Genomic DNA, 21243 nt, shown 5'->3' on the forward strand with positions numbered 1-21243 from the left:
TCATTTCATCAACCATCAAAACCTAAAACTATCCGCACCTCGGGAAATCCCGGGGTGTGAATAGCTTTAAAGCACCGCCACTGGGGTGGACATGGCATTTAACGGACCGCAGACCGAGCTGAGGCCCTTGCTATGCTCGGGCCTACCAAGCTCGGCTGGCAGGACGTTAAACGCCATGTCTGCCCCGAATGCGAGGCGAGAAAGCTACATTAGGGTATGCTCTTAACACTCGTAAGTTTTAACTCATTTTAGATCCCTCCCTCCGCCCCATTTTTAAAGCACCCCTTCAGTGATGGAAGTAGATAAAAGCAAATATAGTTGAGTTATGATGGGTTGTGCATGAGTTGTACGAGATCCTTGCCCCTCAATATTACTAGATCAATAAGAAAACCAAAACAAAATCTTTAAAAAAAATATATAAATATATTTCGACTCCATTTAAATTTTTAGAAATACTAAATGTAGTTGTTTACTTTGACCATTTAATTTGCCTGCCTTAATCTAGAAGCTCTGACAGTAGCGACCAATATGGTTTACTTATGTACTGTCAAGCCACAGCTGGGGCCAGTCTCGGACTTTTTCTGAGGAACCCAGCGTAGCCCCCTTATTCCCGCATCTCATCTATTCTGGCTCCCATGGGATGGAGGCCTGTGCCCGGCTATGCTTTAGGATTGTTTCAGCATGTACACCGCCCATCATTCATGTGCTCAGTGAGGGTTATTGAGACACTGTCGTATTTCCCCTACCACTGGCCCTAGGCCTCCCCTCTCCAGTCGGGAACTCCAGCACACCAATGTTAAGCTTTCACTGCACCTGTCTGTGCTGTACCTGGACTGTATGTGAGGAAAGGTGCACAGCTGCTGCCTGTTGTGTACCTCTGCTGTATATGATGAAAAAAACATAGACTGCAGCTGTCTGTGCTGTGCCGGTTTAGGAACTCCCTCTCCTTTTTCCTAATGTGTCCTGGTTCAAGCGATAGTTTCACAGTGGAATTGAATGCAATGCAGATCACTCGCTGTGATCCCAGAGTGTACCTTTGGCAAAATTCTCTATTTTCCATTTTTCTGTGCTGATTTACTGGCAGCATTTACATCTGAGATACCACTCCGTAATGTGCCCCTGATTTACTCTTACCCTAAAGGCACCCCGACTCTTACCTTGTGGAGGCTGCAGAGGCAAACCTATCTTTGAAACCTACTCTGAATGTAGCTAGGTCTACACTTTTTGTGGACCAGGCTTTTTTATAGCATTGTTCGTAGCCACCTTTTGTGTTCTATGTTTGTGAGGTGGCAAGGCTTAATTTCGTCTTGCAATTTGCATGTTATTGCTCAGCTTTCACTATGTACTGTTTCTAGGGGCCATCATATCATTTTATTTCTGTTTTGGTATTTTCTTGTTTGGTGCCCATGCACTTTCTTTTATGGTTATTTACCAACTCCTAATTATGCTTATGCTAGAAGAAATGCAACCTCTAGTGGAATAATGCCAAAAGTCTATCTTGTAAGGATAACCAGTTTTAATCTTCCAAAAATGAGGATGGTAGCAAAGGACTCTGCTTCCTGAATGGTCTTCACCTATCCCTCTACCCTTCCTTCCTGCCAAAGAGGTGCCAGGCAGGGGTTTATATAGTCCTGTCTTGCTGTAGTGGCGTCACTGGATATGGACCATGGCTTCATCCCAAACTGTCCTTCTTCCATTAAAACCTCCTTTTCTTTATTTTCAGCTGTGTTTTGTCAGGGCATGCTGCTCTACATTTTGATACCTTATTCAGGAGCACACTGCAGCCTTTTACAAACCTCGAGGCCTAGCCCCAGGAAAAACTAAACATTTTAATAACTAATTTTCATTAATTCTGTCCATACTTTACTCTTCCTGCTAATATTATCTGGGCCCTGTAGTCTCATTCACACCTCAATTTCATAATGTGTCTCATTCTGCATTTTGTCGCACAGAACATGTAAATCCCATTTCTAGCCTATATGGACCCTTGACGGACAGTAGACTGCTGGTGCGTCACTTCGTGTGCTGCCAGTGCTAGGCTTAGTGACAAAACACAGCAGAAGCCTCTGTAGTCCATTTTTAGCACTGGCCACAAGAATGCCTAGAATGACATGCATTACTTACCGTAATAGCATTTCTATTGATTGTATCTGCTTAGATTCAGATGCTGTGCGTATGGTACGACATCCAGTGGTAACCGTGGAGTATTGCATCTTGTTTTTCGGGGACCGAAAAGGGACGTCGGCATAGGTGTGTCTGAAACACTATCCCTATCGTGACGTGTGTAGTACCCAAAATCCCTCACGCGCCGAGGTCCCTCCGATTGTATTTCTTCTCACATGAGGGAGCCCAAGGCTATAGTGAGTGAGTACATGAAGAGAGAAAGTAGTAAGAAGTCTATGTTCCTTCCACCCCGAGCGGGGAGGCATGGAGGGCGCATGTGAATCTAAGCAGATACAATCATCAGAAATGCTTTTACGGTAAGTAATGCATGTCGTCTGATGTTTGTTAATCTGCTTAGAATCACATGCTGTGCATAGACTAGCAAGCAGTACCCGAGTTGGAGGTGGGTTGTGAGAAGGAACAGTAAAAAAAGATGTCTTAGTACTGCTTGTCCCACCTGAGAATCAGACCTAAAATGAGTGTCTAGGCAATAGTGTTTTGTAAAGCTGTGTACAGAACTCCAGGTTGCCGCTTTGCAAATGGACTCTAGGGGAACATTTGCAATGAATGCTGGATGCCCCAGTGCCTCGAGTAGAGTGTGCTCTAGGCTTGAAGGGCAGTTCTCTCTTTGCAAGAGTCTAACATAGTGTGATGCATTTGACAATCCACCTTGATATTGCTGATTTAGAGACAGGGTCCCCTTCTCTACCTGCTGCCACTGAAACAAATAATTGTTTAGTTTTCCTCAGTGGTTTAGTTCTATCCATGTAGAACATGACTGCCCTGTGCATTTCTAGTGTGTGAAGGCTTCTTTCGGCCATGTTAGTAGGTTTCTGGAAGAACGTGGGTAGTTTGATTGACTGGTTCACATAGAACTTTGAAATAAATTTCGGCGCAAATCTGGGATGTGTGCGCAGAACTACCTTATCTTTGTGGACTGTAACAAAGGGGTCCAAAACCGAGAGGGCCTGTAGTTCGCTAACTCTTCTGATAAAAGTGATAGCTACTAGAAAGGCTGTCTTGTAAGTTAGGTCTTTCAGACTAGATATATGCATAGGCTCAAAAGGGGGTCCCATGAGCCTAGTTAAAAGCACATTTATATCCCACCCAGGGGCTGGGTGAGGGATGGGGAGATAAATTCTTTTAACCCCTTCCATAAAGGCTTTAATCACAGGTATTTTCCACCATGACACCTTCTGCTGTGACGTGGTGTAGGCTGACAACGCCTCTAGGTGAACCTTTAAGGAATTGAAGACTAACCCAGAGTCCAACAGATGAGTTAGAAATAACACAATGTGTGAAGGTGAGCAATCAGTGGGATTGACGCCTTTGGAACTGCACCAGATGACAAAAGGTTTCCATTTGCTGGCATAGCAATAACGTGTGTTAGGCTTTCTTGCCTCCCTCAGTATCTCCATGCATCTTTGAGGGAGTTTCAGATGTCCAAACTCTATGACCTCAGGAGCCAGGCTGCTAAATTCAGAGTTTGTGGGCATGGGTGCAGTGTCTCCCCCCCTGCCCTGAGACAACATGTTGTACGGGCAGGGCAGCTTGACTGGTGGGGAGAGGGACATTTCCATCAGGTGCGCGAACCAAGCTCGGCGGGCCCACATGGGAGCCACCAGAATCATGGTGACTGGTTCCTGGTTCCTGGTGCATCTTGTGAACTATCTTGTTCAGAAGAGGAGTCTGGGGAAAAGCGTAGACAAATTTCCCCAACCAAGTTATCCAGAGACCGTTCCCTTGGATCGGTTCTGGGGGTACCTGGAGGCGTAATCTTGGCATTGGGCGTTCTCCTGAGTAGCGAACAGGTCGATCTCTGGAAACCTCCATTCTGCGAAGACGTTGGATACAATGTCTTCGTGCAGTCGCCATTCGTACTCTCCTGGCAGAGGAAAATCTCTGCGGAGTACGTCTGCCAGAAGATTGTGTTCCCCTGGAACATGTGATATCAGGAACATCTTGTGTTTGAGAGCCCATATCCAGATGTTTTGGGACAGCTTGGATAGCCCTGGAGAGTGAGTGCCTCCCTGTTTGTTCAGGTAATACATTGCTGTTGTGCTGTCGGTTAGGACCAGCACTGTCTTCCCTTGCAGTTGCTCCTGAAAGGCTTTCAATGCTTTGAACACTACTAGTAGCTCCAGTAGGTTTATATGGTTGGACGCTACCTGAGGGGACCACACTCTGTGCGCTGTATGTTGAAGCAGGTGAGCCCCCCACCCCGTAAGAGATGTGTCTGTCGTGAGAATGGCTTCCACTGCAGGGGTGGTGAAGGTTTTCCCCTTCAAGAGGTTCTCCCTCGACCACCACTGCAGAGAGAGAATGAGGGCTGGCGAGACAACTAACAGATCTTCCCATTGTCCGCTGGCCTGACACTACTGGCTGTTGAGCCACTCTTGCATGGGACGCATGCGCAGCCGTGCGTGGGGAACCAAGTATATGCATGACGCCATCATCCCTAGCAACGCATAGCTTTGCGTACCATCACCTCTCGACTGGCTACATACTGAGTAACCTGAGAGCGCATGTTCTGAACCCTCTCGCTGGAAGGGAAGACTAGACCGTCTTCCGTACGAATTAGAGCCCCAAGGAACTGTTTTACTTGGCTGGGGACTAAGCTGGATTTCTTTTCATTGATAGAAAATCCCAGGCTGAACAGTAGGTCTACTGTTTTTTTTGGGTGTTCGAAAAACAAACATCGAACGAGTCCCCCGTGATGAGCCAATCGTCGAGGTAAGGGTAAACTGGAACTGAAAGTCTGCGCAGGTGTGCCACTGCCAGGTCCTTGGTAAACACCCTTGGCGCCGAGAGGCTATGCCGAAGGAGAGTACCTTGAACAGGTAGTGTTTGTCCTGAATCACGAACCATAGGAATTTTCTGTGCGCTGGCAGCTTTGAAATATGAAAGTGTGCATCTTTCATATCCAATGTTGTCATGAAGTCCCCTTGTTTTAGCAATGGGATCACCTCTTGCAGTGTTAACATGCAAAACCTCTGGGGCTTTATGAACTTGTTCGCTGGGCGCAGGTCTAGAACAGGACGCATGGTGAGATCCTTTTTGGGTACAAGGATGTACACTGAATAGATACCCTTGTTTACCTGAGAATCGGGACGGCTTCTATGGCGTCCTTTCCCAGCAGCGCTTCCACCTCTTGGATCAGGATCTGCAGATGTTCCAGTGAAAGGCGTTGATGTTTCGGCGGTCTGAACTGTGGAGGTCGGGCGAATTCCACGCAGTAACCGTGGGCGACTGTCTTTAAGACCCACTGGTCTGAAGTTATCCCCTCCCATGCCTTGAGGAAAGATGTTAATCGCCCCCCGACTGGGGAGACATGGGAGGGGACCTGGACTTGGTGGTCATTTCTGACCCGAAGTTGACGCTCCTCTGGAATTGGAGCCTCTGCCTCTATTCTTTCCGCGCTTCTGACCCCTCTGGGGGTAGTAAGTGGGGCTTGCAGCAGGTTGACGTGAGTTGAAGTTGCCCGTGCCGAAATTGTTTTGAGCGGCGCGGGCTTGTCCTCGAAAGGACCGCCGAGAATTACTGCCCCTCTGTGAAGAGGGTTTCTGGGACATTTTTAATAGTCTCGTGCTCCTCCTTCTTGGCTGTCTCCAACGCATCGTCAACCGCCTTCCCGAAGAGGTTGGCCTCTTCGATGGGTTTGTTGATAATGGATGCCTGGGTCTCAGCCTGAAGCCCGATGTGCGCAGCCACGCATGCCTCTTTAGGAGAGTACCCTGTGCGAGAGACCTGCCTGCTGTCTCTGCGGTGTCCAGGGTATTCTTTACCACATTCTGATTGGCAAGTTTGCCCTCCGAGACTATGGCGAGAAGCTTGGCTCTGGTTGGTTCCGGAACCTCTTGAAGGCCTTCCTGGAGTAGGTTCCATTGGGCGTCGACGTAACTTGCTAGTAACATCGTCCAGTTTGCCTAAGGCATACAGCCTTTTAGACTCCTTGTCCGGGGGTGACTCTCCCGTGGCAAGGGGAACCCCTGCTCTTTTGTCTGGGATTGCGTGTCCTTTGATATATAGCGGGTCGGTGGGGGAGGGTCAGAAAAGTTTTCGACCCTCGGGTTCACAGCCCTAGTCTAAGCGGGTGTGAGTAAGGAAGGAGCCAGCCATCTTTTAACAGAGCTCAAAAGAGGGATAGACTGGCTTGCCGGAGGTTTTTCATTAATAATGTCCTCAGCGAAATCTTATTCTGCTTTCTTCAACATGTTGTTGAAAGCCATTTGATCATCCACCAGGGAAGCTTGTCGAATCGGGGCGGATGGGGGAGAGTCAAGGCAAATGATATCGGAGTTATGATCGTCCGCTGGGTGTCCTCCCAGTTGTCAGTTGCTCCTTGATCTTCCCCATGGTTGTCCAGAAAAGAGGATTCCTCTTCTTCTGTATAGATGTCCCTATACGTGTCCATCTGGACATCTTCTTGATGGTCAACTTGGAGTTGGATATCTTCATGTATTAGAGGGTTAGGGTCTACCCGAGCCTTTTTTGGCGGAGGTTGATCAGAAGCTCTGAAAAATTGCTCCAGCCGATCCATGCACCCCTCGAATTGTTCCGTGGTCCGCTTGGATGATCCAAATGGGCCTAACTGAGTAGGGACCGTGGTCTCCACCCTAAGGCTTTGAGAGGATCTCCTCAGGGTGCTTGAGTGGGGTACCAGGCTTTCTTCGTAAGATTCTTCAGGATCGTCTTCCAAATCCGTGGAAAACTTTTTGGCGGATTGGCCCATAACTTTGGGCGGAACCGGTACTAGGCCCACCGCCGTAGCAATCCTATTGATACTCTTACGAATAGACACTGAATCTTTGGGAGACAATGCTTCTGAAGATGTGTCGGCAGTGGAAACTTCTTCCGCCGCTACAGAAGGCCCGCGGATAGCTTCTCGGGGAGAGGCCTACTCACAGTCTTCAGGCCTGTACGGGCCTTGGAAACCGTCGAAGTTTCTTGTACGGAAACTTCGGCGCGTGTAATTTGGGGAGTAGCACCCTTGTTATGTTTGCTATGCCCAGTCGTCGTGCGCTGATGCGGGGAAGGCTTTGGATCAGACCGTTCCGTGGGCACGGCCGAAATTTCCAGCAGACCCATTGGCGCTTTCGCCTTCTTCGACGAAGTCGTCAAGGAGGGCGCTTGGGTTGTGTGCTTTGTGCGGTGCGATTGTACGCCCCTGTCACCGGGCGTGGTCCCTGTAGCAAGACCGGAGTCGAGCCTGGAAGGGTCGGGGACAGGCGTGGTGGCCCTAGAATAGTCCGCCTCAAGGTCTATAACGTCCGCGTTGGATGTTTGGTCATCCGATGTACCCTCGTCACTTTTGGCTGGTGTCGCGGCAGGGGAGGGAGGCTCCATGCGTGACATTCCGTACGCGGCCCACCGCTTCAACCGGCGCTCTTTAAGGGTTTTAGGTTTAAGGAGTTTACACGCCGAACACTGCTTTTCGTCGTGCTCTAGGGGGAGACGAGCGTTACACGATGTGTGCTCGTCTTTCCACGGATATCTGACCCTAAACACAGGGCAGAATCTAAATGGAGTCCATTCCATAGCAGAAGAGATGGGTGACCAGAACAAAAAGGAAAGCAGTGGAAAAGAGGAAAGACATAATAACAGTATGGCAAACCCCGAGCCCACTCTCCCTACTGTGTAGGCCGGCCAGAAGGCCGACCACGTGGAAGTCCGAACGCCGGATCTTAGGCCCATGTCTGTGTTATGTGATTATATTTGCATAAGAGAGCCTTCCCAATGCTCCTTCCCACCCCCAGTCCATTATAGCACCTAAAAGAAGTCTTGCCTAATTGTAAAGCGCTTTGGGGTAGAGGAAGACCCTAGTTCCTTCCCAACAATTATAAGCCTGCTGCCTATCCAAAGAATGACCCTTGAATGCTCATCGATGATTGATTAGCCTGTGTACGCTTATGACGTGGCACTCATCGCTGAGCAGTCAAGGCATCCCTCCCCCACACCTTGGTAAACAGAAACCGTCCTAACTTGAGGCAGTTTTTGTACAACCCCTGACCTTAATGGGGGCCAATTCACCTGACAAGAAAAGAGAAGCCAAAGTTCTCTGAAAGGTAACTGTGGACAGAGTGACAAGCCTGCTACCCCTCCCTGAGAGTTCAGGTGACAAAAAGGGCCATGCACTTAGTACACACACTTATTTGTAGAAAGTGCACCACATTTATATACTGAGAAATATATTCTTTAATTATGTTACACATGTAGTCGGTCAAGTAAGTACTTAGCACATAATACACAGCATTAAATAATACGCAGGAGCTCATTGTCATGGGTGTTAATGCAAAGGCGTAGCCTTTTGTAAGGCGTTCACACCTTACATTCACGGTAATCCTAATTTACGTCAATTGGTAAGGCAGAAAGGAGTGGTGGAACGCAACCTGCGTTGCCGCACCTCCCTTCCTCTCCGCTGTCCAAATACTGCAATATTTGCGCCTGCATGCATGTTCATGCGGATTCAAATGCTGGGCATTGTTAGAAACTTGATGATGTGTCAACAGCTAGTCCCCGGAGATCTGTCATCCAAGTGGCCAGGACACAGCCATCGCGATTGGATCTAGTTCCTGGGGTTGGACCAGTGGGGGAGGATCACCTGGATGGGGGAGGGTCTTCGGGAGTGGTAGTGGAACACCGACAGGTGAGATGCGGTACCCCTTCCTTATAATACCTTTTCCCCATCCTTCCCTGTACGATACTTAGAAGCTCTACCTCTCACTCTGCTTCCGACGCAAACACTTTCTTACCCCGTTGAAAACAGGCTAACACTAGAGCCGTTTACCTGACATATCCCAACACCAGGGTCAGGCAATTGACAATAACTACGCAAACCTGACGGCCCTTTCCCTTCCCCACAGGGATAAAACCCAGAGCACACTTTGAGCAAGGACAAACGCACAATGAGGCAGCTATTCCAGGACGGCAGTTCAGTCGGAGGAGAAAGGCAGCAAGACCGGAAAGGACAACAAGGAGGGAAGTGCCCTTACCCTTTTGGACCCAACCCAGCAAATCCTCTGTGAAAGAAATCATGAGACCGGGAACTAAAGCCGACGTTTGGCGTAACAGATGCCAATGGTGCACAGGACCCTCCGCACTGATAAACAAGGCGGGGATGCGCACTTGCAACCGTTGTACCCGTCCTTGACTCCAGAGACAAGAAACAACAAGGCAGTCATCACAGCCAGTGAGTCGGAGAGAGAACCGATAGTAAACCGGACGGTGTTGAGCAAAGGTTGCAAACAGCAACTTGTTATGAACAAAATACTTGTGTGCTACTGAACTTACGCAGAGGCCATAGGGAAGGCCGGCATAGAAAGTTAAGGTAGTCATACAAGGGTCGAACCAAATACCTTTTACAATCTAAAGTCCTTACTTAACCCATTACCAAAGTTGTGACATTGAGAAACAGGAGTGTGCGCCCGGTTGAAGGAAACGCTGTGCGAATGGTGAATGTGTGAAGCCTGACTGGGGGCTTAAGAGAAAGCCTAACCAGGGGCTGGGAAAAGCTAAGGGAAGTAAATCCTGCAAGGGGTTGCAACTAAGTGAACTGTGTTAAACTGGCAAATGTGAACCCGGCTGAGGGATGCCCGTGAAAGAGAGCAAAATGTAACACCCCTTAAAGATTGCGCCGAAAAGCGTCAAATCCGGATGAGCGATGTCCACAATCAACGGTCGTTTAAAAGGACACGAGACTCTTGAATGTTACAAGTTGCTGAGATCCTGAACGAAACGCTGTAGTGAACCTGACTGAGGGAGGCCAACGTTGCAAAACGATCGGAGCATGGTTGAAGGGGATCCACGGGTGAAGGGAAATCACCTGACTGGAATATCACTGGAAGGAACTTTTTGTTTGTTGTTTATAGTATATTAGGCCCTCTGAGGCAGGCGACTTGGTGTAAAAGAGACTTGGCCATAGAAGGCCCTGGTAATTTGGAAACTAACTGTAAGATAGACTACGGTAATGCATTAATGGTAGGAGCAAACAAAAAAATCTTTCAGGTGTATCAGATCATTCAATACAATGCGGTCAGGATTATCAAATGCAAATCTAAATCCGACCAAATCAGTAATTCCAGGAAGGAGCTACCTTGGCTCAAAGTGGAAAGTAGAACCCACTTCAAGGCCCTCACAATAGCTCATAGAGGCATTCATGGGAAGGCACCAGGCTACTTGAAATCCAAAATGTACACATACACTCCCAGCCGCAGTTTAAGATCAATGGATCAAAACAGGATTGCAGTAGCAAACGCAAGGTGAGATTGCTTAAATCCTTCCCAGTCATCACAGCAGGCATCTGGAATAACCTGCCTTCTAACAACAGGAACAAACCGAATTATCTACGTTTTCGTAAACTGGTGAAAACTTATCTTTTCAACTAATCCAATGCGCCTAGATACCTCGGACATCTAAAACCTCCACATAGAGTTCTCCTGTCATATTTTTCTGTTTGGCTCTTGTGTTCATGTATCTGCACCCGAGACTTGCGAGTTACCGGCGCAATAGAAATGAATAAAATAAATAAATAAATAAGCATGTGCTGGAGAAACCCACAAGTGTGCTGTGCTCAAGAGTCCCGCTGTGTCCCGTGCTAAAAAAACATGGGGAAAGGAGACCCCAGTACCTGACTGTGACAAATCTACTATAATGGCCCCAGTTAGTGTTCAATCTGGCTCTGGCTCTGTCAATACCAGGCTAATCAGTCACCTGAAGGGTTAATTGTAGCTTTCACACAGAAGGAAGAGATTGACAGGATTATTAACCAATCACTACGTGTGCTTCATTTGACAACCACTGTTTTCTTTGTTTCCTTGTGGTTGCTAGGGGACAGAAGGGGAAGAGAGCCAGATCGACGGTTACGAGTGGGCATACTGAGGGAGGTGAAAAGAAGAAAGAAAAGTTATCAAAGTTAAAAGCAGCCAAGTTGCGCCGTTGCGCTGAGATGAGATTTCGTTTACGGTGCAGTTAAAGTGATCGTCTGATTTGTTCGTTTAAAGAAGGTCCGGAGATATGAATTCTCAGATGTAATTAAACTACGGACTGTCAGTGCCGTTGAAGGAGAACGTTCGAGTGCCGGTGAGTTGTGAGGAGGGGCGATAAGCAACCAGCCCTGTGATCGCTGTAAAACTCTGCATAGACGTGGAAAACGAGAGAGCAACGCCGAGTCAAGTGGCGCGGCTCGTCTGTTTCCACAGCTGAGAGGGCAGAGTCGGAGTGCAGACAGCACTCCAGTTAAAGCGGGTGGAGCCGCTGCCTCTTCAAAGGCCGTTGCCTTTACCAGCGGATCGGAGGAAGACCACGGGTAAGCCATGTATCGGCAGAGAGAGCTGAAAGGGAAAATGAATGTGTAGAAGGCCTGTGAATGTAGAAGACTGCTCGTGTTGGATGGGACAACAGACTGTAAAATGGACAATGGAAAGTGTGAACTTCAGAAGGCAATCTGATATAAGAAGTGAATAAAGAGTGAAAGGAATGATGAGAAAGATTTAATACATCAGGCCAGAGAGCAGTAATAAATAATTTGCATATAACGGAAATCCACCTACCCGAGAATGTGATGAAATATCACTAAATAAGAGAGACATGTTGAAAAGTCAAGAGAGGAGAGAATAATCCTTAGAGAGATATGAAAGCATAAAAACACAGAGAATACTTATTCAAGAGAGTAAGAAGAAATTTAAAGAGACAATAACCACAAGTTGAGTTGCAAAGATGAGAGCAGAGATAAACTAAAGAAAGAGAGTAAAAGACCTTGAGAAAGACATTGAAGACTTACCTGAGAACAGTTCAAGAGTGTTCTATAAGAAGATCTTGGGTTCCAAGCCGGCCGAAGAGAAGAAACGTATCCTTTACTATAAACGAAAGAGAAAAATAAAAGAAAGTTATATGTTGAATAAAAGTTGTTTCTGTAACAAAATAACACCTACTACCTGTCAAAGTGTACTCATTGGAAAGCTAATATAGTGTCCAGTTCACGCTGACTTATCATTTTGTGAACACTCCTTTCTTTTCTGATGAACATTATCCCATACTGTTTTGTAACTTAGTGGTAAGGAGTGGCAATAGTTTTTTTTTTTTATATTTTTTTTTAGTATAGGCCCTTTTTACTTGACAAGACGCCACTGCCTTATTATTTGATGGTCGTAGCTTGCTCCCATATGAGATTTAGGTTTAGATTAGGCATTTTTCTCATCCATTTATACAGTTTAATAAACACCCCTGAACTGTGATCACGTCTGTCTTTACTGTTGCCACCATGAGTTCCTTACAGCATCCCTATGGAGCCTGCCATGTTTTTGCCCCAGTAATAGGGATCCATTGTAAAGAACGCCATGCGTACAGGTGGCATTTACTTCATTTGCACAGCATAGTCAAATGTGCTTGTACACCACATGTTGTCTTTCTTCGTGCAAATGACCAAAATTCAGCGGCGGGAACCGGTTACTCGGAAGTGTACACGGAATGGGTCCCCGCCGGCAAATTACGGCATTCATGAAAATGAGTTTCATAGGATAGTATTAAAACATTAAATGTCTTGGAGGAGTATCCTCACCCCACTGACTTTATGCAGCTCCACTCAACATAAAATAATAGCAGTGAGGAGAACCAGGGAACCACACAGCCAAGCAAAGCCGGTAAAATCCCCTATGGGCTTGCACACCTAACCAGTGACGGAACACCATATCGCCCACGGAGGAGCTGGAGCCCCCCCCACTGCTAGAGAAGTGGCATGCCTGGAGGCCCCTGCCTCTCCTCTCCCTGCATCACCCTGGTGCAGCACTCTCACTCGAAAATCGCCTCCTACCCCACGGATCATTGCCATATTTGTTTTTGCTGTGTTGCACCTGCTCGAGGTGCCTGCACAGTCCTGACCTGGCCCCTACAGCACCGGAGTGCAGCCAGCACCATCTCCGTCCACGAGGCCAATAGCCACTCCAAAATGGCCGACCAAAACTGCATCCAGCAAGTCCCGTGTGTGTAAACGCACCAGGACCAGCTTACACAGCTGATTGGCCCACCTTCCGTATTTGGTGGCCAATAGAGAGCCGGCAGGCTCTAAGCCGGCCCACTTTCAAAGGCACACTACTCAAGGCAGTGTACCCTGTTGTGAGCCTGTCTGGAGCCGCTCGAGCCCAGAGCCATGAACCCTGCCCCCTGAGCGACCGCCTCCGCACCACCTCGCCTGGATCGCACAGCCCACCCCATTACTCATACCGAGCCCAAGAGCTTCTGCAGCGGCACCAACGCCCTGAACACGGCCGCAGTCAAACGTAAGAGCACAAGTACATGATGCCTCAAACCACCTGATTTTTATCGTTATTCGTCACCGGCCCATATTATACCTTGCCTCAGTCAACATTACGTTACGCTGGCCTCTAAACTCCAACCGCCCTGAGCTCTGCGTGGCCACCCCTCTGATCTTATACAAAAACAAACTTTCGTTTGCACACTTGAACTTCATTGGCCTCCTGCATGCCCCGTGACATAACCCATACAATGATTACCTTACATTCTATATTACAACCAATATATAGTTGCCTGTCATAGTTGTATTTGTTGTGACCTTCTTGGTATTGCCCACCCGACAACCCAGGTCCTTATGCGCTTCACGCCCAATTTTTACAATGTACCATTTACCCACTTATGTTGTTATGTTTTATCATTACTGTTAAACTTACTGGAGCCCTATTCATGACCCGAGCCTATCTTTAGTTACCTCCGGCTACGTGAGTAGCCATGCCTACCCCTTGCTTCACGCAGGACCACCCCATCTAGCCCATTGCAGCATTATATGTGACAATTGCATTTGTCTTAAACTGCGCCACACCTAGGACAATTGTATTTTAGCCTGCTGGTACTCTCCTTCTGTTGTGCACTGAAGGACTACGTGGTTGCACCTAGGTGTGCCGCCCCCATTCTCTGCACTCTTAGTCATTGTTGGGATTGTTGCACTGAGGTGCCGCCCTTGTGTTCTGCATCTTTAACTACTGTTGGGATTGTTGCACTGAGGTGCCGCCCTTGTGTTCTGCATTTTTAACTATTGCTGGGATTGTTGCACTGAGGTGCCGCCTCTGTGTTCTGCATCTTTAATTATTGTTGGGATTGTTGCACTGAGGTGCCGCCCTTGTGTTCTGCATTCTTAATTACTGCTGGGATTGTCGCACCTAGGTGCCATCACCACCTGCCTCCCAACATGCGCATTACTAAAACCTACCTTATATACTTACTTTGCTCCCTACTCTGGGCCATTCTCATTATTATCACAACAATGGCCAACACTAACACCACACCCTGTAACCTTCAGGAGAGAAATATATGACTACCACGTCTGTATGACCTAAAAAACAAAAGAACTAGACCCCTTGGTCATACACCAACTATAACTGCCTCTGACTCTAACCCTTCTGCCCTAGATGTAGAAAGACGCCCTAAAAAACACATTGACCTCTCCCACAACCAGAAAAGACCTGATCTTCCTAATCTCAGACCCACTCAAAAAATAATCACTACTCCTACCTTATCAGGAGCCCTCATCAATGCTAGGTCCCTCATAGCACACAACACAGAAATTGCTGACATACTAGCCATGGACAACCTAGATCTCCTAGCTATCACCGAGACTTGGCTCCATGATGCTGCTGGCCCTGCACTCATGATTGCCATACCAGACAACTACAATATACTTGGAGTCGACCGGCCAAACTCTAGGGGAGGTGGCCTGGCCATTATCGCCAAAACGAATTTAGCAGTAAGGCTCACCCCACACCCAGATGTCACATCTTGTGAACTTCTTTCTGCTAAAATACCCATCTCTAACAACAGTACACTAACTGTCCTTCTGGTGTACAGATCTCCAGGCCCTCTAGGTAATTTTGAGGAAGATCTATCTAGCCTCCTCACCACGAATATCAAAGACTCCACTCAGCTCCTGCTACTAGGTGACTTTAACCTAGGTTTCAATGACAACACGGACAGACAGGCCTATTCCATTCAATCTATCTTAGTCGATCACGGCCTTTCCCAAAAAGTCTTAGCCCCCACACATACAAAAGGGCGGACACTAGATTGGATAGCCAACCGCATCTGTGCCACCACCATCTCCAACATCTTACCACAAACATGGACTGACCACCACCTTATCTGCTTCTCATCTATCATAGAGCCTCCTAAACTAGACAAGCTTGAAACAGCCCCACCTATGCCTACCAGAAGTAAAAAAGAAATCACAGCTGAAAAACTACTTCCACTCCTCCTACCAGCCCTCACTGCCTGCGCTATCAATTCTGATCCTAATATACTAGTTGAGACATTCAATAACACTATGTCCAAAGCCTTGGATACTATTGCCCCTATCAAACTGCGCAAAAGTAAACGAGAATCTCACCTTAACTCATGGTTCACCCCACACCTCAAAGAATTACGGATTCAAAAACGTAAACTCCAAGCTATTTGGAGACACACACCTTCAGTTGAGAATAAAACCTTACTCGACAACCTTGCCAAAAAATATAATAAGGAAATAATCCAAACTAAAAAGAATACTTTCAATGAGAGAATTAGCAAAGCGAATTCTAACTCCAAAGAGCTCTTCTCCATCCTCCGGGAAATGGAAACCCAATCACACCTGTGGATAATGCCCCCAAGGACAAACAATGGTGCACTAGCATCCAAAATGCTTTAGCTAACAAAATTAAAACCTTACAAACAAAAATTGCAAAGAAAAAAGCATCCCTGAACTCCACGGGAACACATACCTGCCACTTGGCAGATACACCTAGAACAGACAATCATAGCAGCTACAAACCATTCAGATTCTCCAACATATCCATACTGGAAACTGAAAAAGTGATATTATCTCTGAAACCCTCCAACTGCCAAGGTGACAGCTGCCCAGCACAAGTTATTAAGGTTGCAGCGAGAGACCTAGCGCCCTTTATATCTAAATTAATAAACTCCTCCTTCCGATCCAGCACTGTACCGACCAACCTTAAAGAATCATGGGTTCTTCCCCTCCTCAAAAAACAGACCCTTGACCCAGCCATCCCGACCAATTATAGGCCCATCACCACGGTCCCATTTCTCCTTAAAATCATTGACAGAGTAGCCTACCTCCAGATCCAAAAGTATCTGGAGACAAACCAACTACTAGGATCACGCCAATCTGGCTTCAGACCACTACATGGTACTGAAACAGCCCTAATTGACCTTAAGACACAAATCGACGAGTTGAAGGATAAAGGTAAAACAGCTATGCTCCTCCTCCTTGACCTATCGGCGGCCTTCGACCTAGTGGACCATGCAGTGTTATGCAACCATCTAGCGTCTGCTGCCCATTTTTCAAGCGAAGCTATAGCCTGGGTACAATCCTTCCTGGACAACCGCACGATGAGAGTGTTCTCCCCATTAGCCTCAGCGGACCCAATACATATCACCTGTGGCGTCCCACAAGGTTCATGTGTCTCCCCCACAATGTATAATATCTTCACTAAGCCACTCTTCGACAAACTTGACAGATTGGGGGTAACCTACACCAACTATGCGGACGATACACAGATCCTCATACCCCTATCTGGCAACTTTGTTGAAGACACAGCTCTAGTAAACATGATTTACCTCATCATTCAGGCATGGATGGCCTCCCACAGCCTCTGCCTGGACGACGACAAAACAGAGATACTGATCCTGGGTTCCGACTCCAACCTCAAAAAACTCAGCCCGAACTACTGCGCCTTCAATATAGATGGCAATATAATCAAAGTGGCAACAGAGGTAAAAACACTAGGTTTCTACCTCGACTCCACCTTATCGCTCAAAAAACAAATCAACTCCCTGGCTTCCTCCACAGCCTACACGTAAATTAAGCAGGGCCTGCAGACCCTACTTGTCTAAAACCAATTGTATCACTATAGCCAATGCCCTAGTAATGTCCAAATTGGATTACTGTAACGCCCTTTATGCGCGCACCAACAAAACTGTCACAAACAAACTACAAATACTGCAAAACAACGCTCTTAGAGCAGCCCTGGACATACCCCGTAGAGCTCACATATCTAACATTAGGAAAGACAATCATTGGTTAAAAATCAGTGACAGAGTTCTCCTTAAAACGCTATCTCTTAAACATAAAGGACTGAACAACACTGCGCCCCCATACATCTCAGCCAGACTGACCAGAAAATCCTCTATTCGTCACACCAGAGCCTCTAATCACTCCCTACTTGAAATTCCCAGATTTAGACTAACTAAAGCAGGTGGAGTAAGTTTCCCTGTTAGAGCTGCCTGTGCCTGGAACGCACTCCCCATGGAACTGAGAACTAATCTTCCATACTCTAGATTGAGATGTAAGGTGAAAAGTTGGCTTTGGACTAACAAAAATGAACCTGCTGAACTCAATCCTATCACGGCGTTCCTCGATTCTGTTCTGACACCAGATTATCTGATTATCTGTTTGATCTGAGTATATGACACCTGACCAATGAGAGAGATTCATATGCTGTATCTCATGTATACTTGTATACTTGTATATTTGTATTGTATATACGTTAATGTATCCTCTGTATGTATGTAACCTAAGTCTAAGTATTCTTGCAACTGCTGCGCCCGGCTACCCCTGGGTTTGGAGCGCGTTATCAAATAATAAACTAAACTAAACACCACCCACTGTTATGTATGATAGATCCTAGAACAAGTGGTATGCTCCTAACATACCTAGGGAAGGGGTAAGATGGAAAGGGAAGCACACTTTTAAACAATGAGGACAAATAGTCTTGGCAGAGTTCTAGAGTAGGTAGAAAGTTCCATATAAGTCAACGGGACAAAGTCAATGGGCCATCAACTTGTATGAATGTAAGTCTGCCGAGGAAACCGTACCTGTGAGGTCAAACAAATATCCACAGGGAGGGCTAGAAGAAGACCCCAATGATGATATCCAGAGGTGGTTGAAGAATCAGAAGCCCAAGAAGAAATGTTAGCATAGCAGGAGCACCCCCAATTTATGGCAAGAAGTTGGTTGAATCCAAAGAATCTCGACCCCAAACTAGAGGGAATCCTGAGCGCAAGCATCTTCAATTATTGCCCATTCCTGGACCCAGAGGTAAGTACTTGGAGTGTATATCTCACCGAAAATGGTCCCAGCACAGCTTAACGACGTGGTTAAGTGCAGGCTTCTTTTCTATGTGTGGGTCACAGAATCTGGTGCCCAGGGGCCTAGACCCTGAGCCAATAATGACCTGCATGGCAGCAAAGAAACCTTTCCAGACTTTCCATGATGACAATTTACAAGCCAGGAGTGACCAAGCAAGTGAGGAAGCCCCTAGGAGACAGAGGAACCCTTGAAGATGCATCCCAAGCTGCTTAATGGACAAGAAAGGATGCCAGCCCAGCAGGAAGCGATCCCAGCATAGAGAGGATTGCTCAGGACAGGCCATGACGACCGACGGAGACGATAAGATGGGGTGATGGTGTCCCAGGCCCCTTCCAAGTGATGAAACCCTCCTGTACCACAGAAGAAGACCCTGGTGGTAAAGGACAGAAGAATGGTGGTAAACAGCCCAGAAATCTGTCCCAGTATGGAAGGCTCGGGCCAATGCAGGAGGGGAGGCAGCTGGAGATCTCAGTCAGGACTGAACCGCCATGAGTAGAAAACCAAAACCAGCATATGGCCAAACTACCGCATTCAGCCAGTATGGCCAAGAGCGGATTTAAAAATGGATAACACAGTGGGCATCAACGGGAGAACTTTTTCAGACGGACAGGAGACCTTGTTCATCCATGTTGCAGAACAAGAGAAGAGAAGAGACCAGGCAATGCATTAAGTACCACGGCAAAAATTGCCTGGCCAGTGGGCAGCCCACCAATCAATAGAGGGAGCTGTGGGCAAAGGAACACATGTCCAGTCATACAGGTTATTCAGTAGGACTACAACTCAACCTATATCACCCCCACAGGAAGTGACCTACACTTGTCTATACCAGCTACAAGCAATATGGAGGCGGCCATGTGTGATCACAAAGATGATCAGAACGTCCTTTGTAAGCCTACGTCCTGGGTGCCATGAACCAAGGAAGCCGTAAAATATAAAATGGTAGAGAGGAGGATTTAAGAGCCATTGGTGCCCCAATGGCTACCAAAAAGATACTTTGTGCTACCAATACAGTAAAATGGCCTGTACCACTGGTGATACCAAAACTGAAGTACGGCTGTCACCAACCTACGTATTAAAACCAATGCAGGGTGATCTAATCGCCTAAGGCAAAAAGTTGGGTGCCTGAAAGGCACGCCTGGGACATTGTACCTTAGGAGTGACCCAATACTGTATCATTTAAATATGGCAAAAGTCTTGCAGTGGCAGGGGGACTTCAGCAGCAGTAATTCAGGCCACCAAAAATAAATCGGTGATCCCAAAAATAGAGGGAGAAACCCAAAACAATGAGGGGCCCTAAAGAGTGGCCCTTGAATCCCGAAAATAAATCCTGTCTTGTCATATGAGCAACTTCTATAAGAAATCCTAGCTTACAAGCACACATTAGGCAAGACCCAACATGTGAAAGAAATCAAGTGCACAGCTCTTGATCTGGGCGTTCTAATTCGGATTAGCACAGTTCTCCTAACTAGAGGTGAAATTATTTGGTTCCTTTTGGGGATAGTGCTGTCCTTTGGCAGTGTCTTTTTAGCACAGCTCTGGCTCGGGGACAATGTATTGCCGGTTCGGTCCCGGTGTCATATGGCAGTTGATACCAGGGCACATTTTCCAGTCTGGCATAATAGCATCATAGGTATTGGTTAGTGTTTTCGCTCTCATACCAGGCAGGGCTAAGTGTTGTGTGTTGATTTGAGTGCACTGATGTCATGCAAGAAGTTGAGAGGGTTGTTGGCTTGTAAGTTATGCTTCTGAGCTTATGCTTCTCTGACTGTTTTATGCATAATGATTAGAAGGGGCGCATCTTTCTTGCTTAATGCAACTTAAGGCAGAGTGCATGACTTGATCTGGGTAATGATTCATGAACTTTACTCCAGGTTTCTGCAGAGCACTGGGATCCGGATTAAACGATAAATGTGTTCCTGAGACGAGTGCAGTAGATGGGCCGGTGAAGAGCATGACAGCCGGATTGCTACTGGAGCTGTTTCCTCCTCTAAACTTTCTCCTGCAGTGTCTGCATTCAAGAAACTTCTCAAATCCTGGTGAGTACTGGAATTGAAGGTAGGATTGGCTCAGTAAGAATGATAAGAACCGGAAACATCATCCTATTTGGACTGTCTCTATTCGGGCGATATTACCCGAGGCAGCAGGCCAACCCGGTCTGTAACGACCCGCTGCCCAAGTCATGAGGGCTGTTACCTGTGGGAAGTGTAATATCGCTGTTAGCACCCGTGTAGCACCCTACACAGGCTCTAATGGTATGTATGGTTCCGCGTTTTCTTTCAGGGGTAGGGAGACTTGGCACAGCGCCAGGTCGTGCATCAAGGTAAGTTTCAGGCTGTTTGGAACACAGGCTTGTACCAGTCAATACAGTCCGCGTTCCGAGCATCCTGAATGGCCGACGCCCCTTCCTGGGAGCTTACGTTGGGGAAACCCCATGGCGGTGTCTCTGTTTTGATCATCATGCTTCATCATCCTTTTTATAGTGCATGTATGGCAGCAATTAAAAGGAACATTAAGCCATACATGGACGAGCTGTACCGGCTGTCCGGACTCCTCCCACTAGACTTTCTTTTCCCTATCCCTTTGCTTTGGAAGAAGACATTGAAATGGCATTGTTTACTCATGACTGCCTGTCGCCTACATTACCACACCTGCCTTCAAGTTTGTATGTTCGTTATGCTCTTTACACCATTCCATTTTTACCTCGTCCTTCTGAAGCCCTTTAGGGGTCATGAGCGCTATGGAAGTGCTAAATAAAATCTGCTTTGCATCCAATTGCAAAGGACACAGAATCCGGTTTTGCTAGGACACACTTGCTTCTGCTCCCTCTCTGCTGAAGTCTGCTCCACAGTACTGGATCTTTTATAGGTATATTCCTATCATTCAGATTTAAAACCACAGACACATTCACGCTTAGAATAACAACCTTTCCCTGT

General features: G+C 47.0%; 1 protein-coding gene across 3 annotated transcripts in view; it reads left to right on the forward strand.

Annotated features, from left to right (window-relative positions):
- Positions 1-21243, forward strand: part of CCDC142 (coiled-coil domain containing 142) — a 314222-nt gene that overhangs the window by 204036 nt on the left and 88943 nt on the right. For all 3 annotated transcript variants that reach the window (XM_069632485.1, XM_069632484.1, XM_069632486.1), the window contains exon 5: positions 20182-20346. In XM_069632485.1, coding sequence (XP_069488586.1) covers positions 20182-20346 — 165 coding nt within the window. The remainder of the gene's footprint in view (positions 1-20181; positions 20347-21243) is intronic.

This window comes from Ambystoma mexicanum, chromosome 6q (assembly GCF_040938575.1).
Source record: "Ambystoma mexicanum isolate Mex_15411 chromosome 6q, UKY_AmexF1_1, whole genome shotgun sequence".
Classification (NCBI taxonomy): Eukaryota; Metazoa; Chordata; class Amphibia; order Caudata; family Ambystomatidae; genus Ambystoma; species Ambystoma mexicanum.